At 58.7% G+C, this 8294-nt stretch overlaps 1 protein-coding gene across 1 annotated transcript; it reads left to right on the top strand.

The window, feature by feature from the left end:
• Positions 1-1235: 1235 nt before the first annotated feature.
• LOC142027657 (T-cell activation Rho GTPase-activating protein-like) lies at positions 1236-5338 on the top strand. The gene is made up of 8 exons (XM_075021950.1): positions 1236-1381; positions 1872-1956; positions 3317-3478; positions 3563-3672; positions 3830-4025; positions 4253-4370; positions 4524-4666; positions 5112-5338. Exons 1-8 carry the CDS (start codon positions 1236-1238, stop codon positions 5205-5207), a joined length of 1056 nt encoding a protein of 351 aa, XP_074878051.1. The 3' UTR covers positions 5208-5338.
• The last annotated feature ends 2956 nt before the right edge of the window (positions 5339-8294 follow it).

Here is an 8294-nt window from a genome sequence, read left to right as displayed (position 1 = left end):
CGTTACCAAGTTGGAAACTGTATCTGCACCCTATCAGCATGGTCATCTTCTTTCTCACTGTCCCATGCCAAGAGAGAGCCTCCCCAATTTGACCACTGCTTTGGCTAGAGAAAACCCACACAATTCTAATCCTCATCGCAGTGGCACAGGGAGATGTGCATGAAGGGCGGGAATGGGAAGGGTGCTACATAGACAAGCAAGGGGAATCCAGGGATAGCCACACACTTGTGACTAAGACACAGTGGCTTAGGGAAATGCACAGTTCTGGGGCATGAAGGTCCTAGCAAGAAAGACTGCAGAAGTCCCAAGCCCTTCCCCTCTGCTCTGTCGAGCCCTGGGCTCCCCAGTGCCAGGCAGAGACGGCCACATTGGAAAGAACTCTCCCCCCAGTGCCCCTCCCACTTTCCGTTGGGCTTAGAATGTTGGTCGTTGGGCTTAGAATGTTGGTCGTTGGGCTTAGAATGTTGGTCGCTGGGCTCGGAATGTTGGTCAGTTGGAGCCCACGGCCGCCAGAGACAGCAGCACGGAGCTGTGCTGGCACGCAGGAGCGCTGGGAGGAGGCAGGATCTGACCGAGCGGCACCGAACCGGCACCGGCACCTCGCCTCCCATCCCCGCTGTCGCCGACTGGCCCGCGTCCTCGGTCCACGGCGAGGGTCCTCCTCTCCCGGGCAGGATGGGCCAGGCCAACTGCTGCTGCGGCTCCAGGTGAGCTCTCCCTGTGCCTCGGGGGCACGGCCGGGACCCGCGGTGGCAGCGGCCTTTCTCATGCCCGCCGCTCTCTGCTCTGCAGGGAGGCTCTCGCCGACGCCGAGGCGGTGCTGAGCGCGGACGTGCGGCTGACCCGGGGCCGCAAGAGGAGCGAGAGACGCCTTCTCCTCCTCCAGGAGGAACTGGTGATCGCCAAGTTGCAGTAAGACCCTCAGAGCCCAGCTGCCTTTCCCCCAGCCCTGGCCCTGGCCCCAGCCCCGGGACACCCCGGCCCCAGCCCCAGGCCCCGGCCCCTTGGTGCTGGATGCGCCCATCGATGTCTGTCCCAAGGGCAGGTGGGGGACAGGGCTCGGCCCGGGGGGACCCCGAGGAGGACACCCCCAGCTCACCGCCTGCCTCTCCTCTCTGCTCTCTGCAGACGCGGCACCAGCCTGCGCCCACAGCTCCGCCTGGCCCTGGACCAGCTGTGGGTGCTGAGCGGCGGAAAGGAGGCGGCGGGGGACGAGGAAGAGGAGGAAGGCGGCGATGAGGACAGGACCTCCATCCTCCTCGTCTGGCCCAGCGGCTCCTGCGTCGCCACTTTCGGGTGAGTGCCACGGCCAGGCGGGAGACGTTCCCAAGCACACCCGCACCATCGTGGGAACGGCCTCTGCCCTGCGTGCAGAGCCTGGGCAAGGAGCGAGCAGCACGCCGGCAGGGAGGGATGGGGGCATGGGCAGGTCCCGCATCCCCTTTGGGTCCCCAGAAGGGGAGGGCGAAAGCAGCTGCTCTGGCAGGACATGAGGAGCCAGGGCTCGGGCAGCGCCTCTGTCCTGCCCCACGGGGCTTCGTCCCGCTCTGGCGTCCTTCCCCACGGGGCAGGGCTGCGCAGGCGCCCGCCTCTGCCCACGGGCTGGGAGCAGCAGGGCCTGCAGGGCCTGACGCTGGTTCTCCTCTCTTTCTGCAGCTCCCAGGCGCTGAAGGAGCTGTGGGTGGGCACGCTCCTGGGGTAAGCCGCGGGGATGCTGCAGGTGCAGCCGGACGGGGGAACGCAGCTCCCCAGCTGGGGAGAGGTGCCCCCGTGGCTGCCGGCAGCTCTCGCTCGGGCAGAGCTGCCGCAGGAGGGAGAAGAGGCAGCTTGGGGCTCAGCCAGCTCTCTCCCTGTCCCTTCCCGGTGCACAGGATACCAGAAGGAGCCAAGAGAGCCCGGGTGACGCCTGTCCCGTCCATCAGGCTCCTGGAGAAGGAGCTGGGCCGCCGCCACACCGTGAGTGCCTGCCCGGTCTGGGCTCTGCCCCCGAGCCCTGGTCCTCCAGCCGAGCGAGCGGCAGAGGCATCGCTGCTCACCTGCCTCCGCTCCTTCTCTCTTGCCCAGTGGAGGACATTCAGCGCCGGGAGCCTGGAGAGGCTGATGGAGGGCCAGGCCGAGGTGAGAAGGGCTGCCTTTCGCCCGCCTCTGGCTGTGCCGGCATGTGCGGCCAGTGGGGTGAGGGATGGAGGGAAGGGTGGTGCCGCTCGGGGAGCGGAGAGGGTTGGGGAGCCGCCGGGAATGCCGGCACATCCTGGCCGGTGGTGCTGGGGGGAAACCTGCCCCGCGGGGCAGAGAGCCCGGGAGGGCAGAGGGTCCCGGCTCTGCCACGCTCAGGCTGCCGGTGCCGGCTGGCAGCTCGCCGGCGGCCCTTTGCGCCGCGGGGCTGCTCTCTGAGCACAGCCTGGTTCTTGCAGGCTGGTCCCAAGCAAGGGCCTCCGACGGTCCCGCCGAGCAGCGGAGGGGGACTTTGCCACGCACCGGGTGAGTTTCGGGAAGAACGGTAAGCTCCTGCAAGCGCTGGAGCTGTGCTCACTTGTCCCTCGAGTGTCGCCATGCAGGTTGGGCAGCCCGAGGCAGGATGTCACCTCCAGGAGGAAGGAAGGACGGACACCCGCTGGGCAGCGGCCGCTGGACGTGGTTCTGCGGGGACACGGAGCCTCTGCTGCTGCCCACAGCTTGGAGGAGGACAGGGCGAGGGCTGGGCCAGGCTCTCCTCTCCTGATGGCATGCCGGCTCTCAGGAGCCTCCCAACTGGAGCTGCTGAGCCGGAGCTCAGAGGTCCAGCTGCTGGCTCCCTGCCCGTCCTGCTGCACCGCTCAGCACCACGCTGCGGGCAGGGCAGGCCCCGGGAGCGCTGGCCCGGCGGTCTCCGTTGACGGGCTCTTGCTCGGCTTTCCTTTGCAGCAGGAGGGAGCAGCAGCAGGAGGAGGAGGAGGATGGGGCTGCCCTGGCCCTTTGCTCGTCGGAGGACCCCGGCCGCTGCCCAGGCGCCAGGGCAGGTGGGCTCTGGCTGCAGCAGGGCGCTCTTTGGCCAGCCCCTGGCAGCCCTCTGCGGGGAGGACGGCTCCCTGCCCCGGCCCATCCAGGTAAGCCAGCCTGGCCGGGGGGGTCCCCAGCCCTCCAGATGCTCCCTAGAGGTGGTAGGAGCCCTCCCTCCGGCTGCTCCACAGGGGACACGGGCGTCCCCAGGAGCTGCGGGGATGGCGGCTTGGGCTCTTCACCCCCAGCAAGGAGCCCGCTCTGGGGCAGTGCTCTGGCCACCGCTGTCGGAAGGCAGCTCCTCGGCCAAGCAACTGTCCTCCTGCCTCTCCTGCAGGAGCTGCTGGCTGTCCTGCGCCGGGAAGGACCGTCGACGGAGGGGATATTCCGCAAAGCTGCCAGCGGGACGGAACTTCGGGAGCTGCGGGAGGCCCTGGACCGCGACGCCGATGTCGACCTGGGCAACCAGCCTGCACTCCTGCTGGCCGCCGTCTTGAAGGTGAGCGCTTCTGACCTGCGGCTGGAGGAGCTCCTGGCCAGCCTGGAAACTTCAAAGGCTCACCCAGAGCCCTTGGCATTGCAGGACTTCCTCCGAAGCATCCCCGACAAGCTGCTGGTGACCCACCTCTACGAGGACTGGATGGCAGCCATGGAGAGGACCAGCAAGGAGGAGAAGGTCTCCGAGCTGAAAGCGTAAGTGCGGGCAGCAGCCTGCCTGTTGAGCAGGAGCCCTGGCCGCTGGCTGAGAGCACCTGGAAAGCTGGGCAACTCAGCCGCTGGCTCCCCCCTGCCTTGGACAACAGGCCTGGGCAAAATCTGCTTTGTCAACCTAGTGTCCCTGTTCCCTCAGGGTGGCCGAGAAGTTGCCTGCAGCCAACCTCTTCCTCCTCAAGCGGCTGCTGTCCCTCCTCCAGCACATCGGCCGCAACGCAGCCACCAGCAGGATGAGCTGCAGCAACCTGGCCATCTGCCTTGGGCCAAACCTGCTGAGCCCACCCGACGAGGACCTGCTCCCGCTCCAGGCCATGCTGGAGGTGACCGAGAAGGTGCGCTGTGTTGGCAAGCCGGCTGCAGCCTTGCCGGCCTATCCGAGCTTGGCTGCTCAGAGGTCCCTGGCTGCCTCCTCCCTTGAGCAAATGCCGGTGGGGTGGCTGCCTGCAAAGGCAGCCCCGCAGCCACAGCCATCTGTGCAGAGGCAAGGGTCGGGAGTGGGAAAGGCTGCTTGGGACAACTTCAGGCAGCTGGGTTGAGAGCAAGGGTTTGATGTGTGCAGGTGAACACGCTGGCGCTGTTTATGATTGAAAATTGCGGCGACATTGTTGGGGAGGAGGTGGCTGGCCGCTCCTGTCCATCAGCTGGGGAGTCGCCAGCCCCCACGGACGGAGCCACAGGTATGAGGAGGAACTGAGGGCTGTCCCAGGCTGGGGCTCGGGATACCAGAAACCTCAACGTCAAGAAGAAAACCGGTGTAGGGCTTGGGGTGGGTTTTGCTTTAGGTGTGCTACTTCCAAGGCGTCACTGCTGCACATGGTTTTGCTTTCTAGACCTGCCTTTGGAAGAGCAAAGTGGCCCTGCAGGCAGAGGAGACCAGGGCCACCAGGCAGAAGCCATTCTGCATGCATCCCCCTCTCTGGGTGTCCTCAAAGGAGCTGGGGGAGACATGGTGGCGGAGTCCAAAACGACAGAGGTATGTCAGCTCTGCTCCACAAGCACCGTGACAGTGTCTCTCGGGTAGGAGGGTAGTTTCTGAGGAGGCCAAGTAGCTGCTGGGCCTCCTCCGGCCAGCCGATGGCTTGTGTGTTTGGGGTTCCTCCTCCTCCCCCACGGAATCATACGTTGTATGGAAAACTGGAAAGGTCCTTTCTCAAATGCATTAAGCATGTGCTTAATCCAACCAAATACCTACAAAAAGACAGCGGGGAGTAGCTGTCAACTTGAGAGGGCTTTTGCTCGGATCCTACTTCATCACAGTTTCATCAAGTCTGTTTTGGGGCAGGTGGACTGTGCAAAATGTGGATGGATGATGCAAAGCAGCATCTTCCCCAGAGAGCTAAGGTGGTAATTTGGCAAGCAGTCCCTTACTACTCCAGGCCGTCCCTTGCCACCCCTGAACTCCAACAATTCTGGTTTAGGCACCTCCAGCTTTGCCTCCAGCCACCCTCGAGAGCACGGCAGAGCCCCTGCTACGCCCGCAACAACTGGGCAGCCTTTCAGAGGAAAGAAGGTAAAACGAGTCACTTTGGGTTAAAATCAGAACTGTCTCCGCTGGATCGTGGCCTTACCTATCTAAGCACACTGTGGGATGGAAAGGTTTGCAGGCTCTCCTCGGGACAAGGAAAAGAGAAGGAACCGAAGGAGGAAACAGGCCTGGGGAGATGAAAGCTGTGCAGAAAAAAAGAAGAGGAAGAGAGAAAACGTATTGGGGGATCGCAGACGGAAAAGATGCAGGAAGGTCCGGCAGGTCGAGAAGCCCAGGTGCGTACCAGGCTCTGCTGCTGCGCAGGGTCTGGCAAGAACCCCGTGGCCGCTCCCCAGGGGCTCCCCATCGAGCCCTGCTGCGTGGCACAGGGGCCCTGTGCATCTCTGCGTGCGCACAGCTCTCTAAGGGCATTCCCCGTGGGGATAAGGCGCCAGAGCCCTCCCCTCGGCAATGCCAGCCGTAGCTCGCTCTCTTCTGGGCTATGAGCAATTCCTCGTCAACGGTGTTCCCCAGAGAGAGGGCAACCAAACCCTGCCTCTTCCTGCCGCTGTGCGTTCAGCAGCGCTCTCTGACTCTGTCCTTGTAGGTGCCGTTTTCCTGTTACTGGCTGAACCCCTGTGAGTCCTGGGCCCACCCCCCACTGCAGTTGATGTTCTCAATAAAATGATATTTTCTCTCTTCTGAGTGTGTCTGCCATCGGCTGCTCTGGAGCGGGGAGCTGCTGTTTGGGGATGACCCCTCGGGGAGGAGTTTGGGATCGTGCCTTGTCCCAGCATCCTTGCCGGCGGGCACGAGGGCTGAGTTCAGGTGCTTCAGGAGTGAAAGCAAGGCACAGAGTTGCACAGGAGGGTGGAGGTTGGAAGGGACCTGTGGAGCTGCAACTGGTTACCCAGCTCCTGCTCAGATTTTGGCTAATGCTCATCTTGTGCTAAGGCCTGCCGTATGCTTGGAGCCGTGCCATTATCTCCGGTAGAGGGCAACATGTAGGTACAGCAGGTTGGCCAAGAAGGGCTGAAGCTCCTTATGCAACCATGGTCACCTGCAGCTTGTTGTCCCCTGTGGCTGTCATCCTTGCATACCGATTGTCTGGTAGTTTCTTCAGAACCCCCTCGCTCACGCCGATGGTATAAACCAAACTTCCACACTGGGCACTGTAAATACTCCTCTCAAATGATGCACCTCTTATTGATCACAGAGAGCAACGACAGGAAGATTTGATTCAGTTTGCACAGAATAACTCAACTAAATATTCTGTTGTCTATGGAAATGTAATTTTAAAAAGGGGCTTAAAAAACCCAAGCTCTTGGGAACTGCACTAGGTTCTTTCCCCTTGAGAGGAACAGCAATGCTCCACACTTGAAGTGAACCACTGACAGGGTGCATTTTCATGTTAATTGTCGCAGACACTGGCAATAGGAGACAAAGCACTGTAAATTTCACTCCTTTCCTGCCTTTAAGAACTTAACAGTGATAGTCAGACATGGCAAGGGGGAAAAAGTATGTAGCAGAAACAGAGCTAAGAGGGTGCTGAGGGCTGGGGACCTCCAAAGTCTAGGCTTGTGCTTTTGCACATCCACTCAAGCTAGTGCTGGCTGAATACAAAACACAGGTGCTGTGATTCTCTGGCATTCCATACCCGTTGTGCATTTTGTATGAGGGGCTTTGAAAACAAGAATTAAGGGAGAGAGTCTCTGGCATGAAGGTGGAGAATTGATGTATGAATACAGCTTTCCCTTGAGAAAGAAAAAATGACTGTTGCCCATGACAAGCAAGCAGAAGGATGCACCTGGTACACTATTAGGAGACGGGTACATGGGATAAAATGAGACTAGATATATGTGAGACTTTGAATAAGATGGCGAATCCAGTGATGGGTGGAGCAGTTGCAGAGGGAGACCTTCATAGCAGCATTTTGCACAATATTACATGTGAAGACAAGGAGAAAGGGGGGGACAGGGTTGATTTTCTTCCATGGTTTTGGGGTTCTTTTTGGTCTTTGCATCTGGGGGTCTGTTGAAACCTCTGTGTCTGAACATGGAGAGATTGTCATTGAAATGCTGTATACCTTTGAGGGCAACCCAAAGCATAGCCTTATACTTACATATCTGGCACAAAGCATAGAAATAACAGACTTTGAGAATGGCCATAGTAACCAGACAAGATGCAAAGAGTTTCTAAATCCCAGTAGCCCAATGGATAATAAAGCTGGAGGCAGGTTCATGCTGTCATTTGTATTCACAGCCTGAATACTACAGAGAGACCATTTCTTGCACCTGGACTTCAGAACAGACCCACTATAAAGACACAGCTGGAAGTTAACAAATAGATGTGATCTCTTATCACCTTAATAGCTGAGATGAGTCAGTTTGAGTTTTCATTTTCTCCAAATAATACGCAGCAATCTACGGGAGGAAGTGAAAACTGCAAAAATGAGTAAGGAAAGATTGTTTGCTCTTTCTTAGACACGGGAATTAGCAGGCAACACATGAAATTATGGATCACAATAAATGAAAAGAAGAACATCTGCGCACAAGACATAATTAAATTGTGCACCTCCTTGCCACAGGATGTTTTGGATAGCACAAGTATGAATGGGTTGAAGAAGCAATTAGACAGAATCAGGGAAGGAAGGTCTCTCATGGGCCATTAAGCTCTAGGAAGCAGGAACAGCCTCCAGAAATCCCTGAACCAGTGACTGTCAGTATAGAGGGTACAGCAGGGGAAGGAGCATGCTATGCTTGTTGCATTTCTTATGCTTTTTTCCTACACATCTTTCACTGTTCAGATGCAGAGACAGGACGCTGAGCTGAACGAACCTTTGGTATGACCCCGTGTGGCTATTCTCATGAATTATACAAGACACAGTCCCATACGTGCTATGGATGCAATTCACATTCACGCAGAGCACTGCCTTATGGCCTTGCAAATTCTGCTGAATATTTACGGTGAGAATTTAAGCAGAACCCGTGTGGCTGAGTTCATGCATACACGTGATCCCATTTCACCCTATCTGAAATTCCATACTGCCTCCTCTGCGACGGGTTTTTGGCTTGGGTGCAATTTGATATGCAATTAGTCAAACATCTTCTCCTGCGATATCTGTCCTGTTGTGAAC

Source organism: Buteo buteo, unplaced genomic scaffold (assembly GCF_964188355.1).
Source record: "Buteo buteo unplaced genomic scaffold, bButBut1.hap1.1 HAP1_SCAFFOLD_50, whole genome shotgun sequence".
NCBI lineage: Eukaryota > Metazoa > Chordata > Aves > Accipitriformes > Accipitridae > Buteo > Buteo buteo.
The sequence above is the reverse complement of the archived record's forward strand: the minus strand, read 5'-3'. Positions and strand labels throughout refer to the sequence as shown.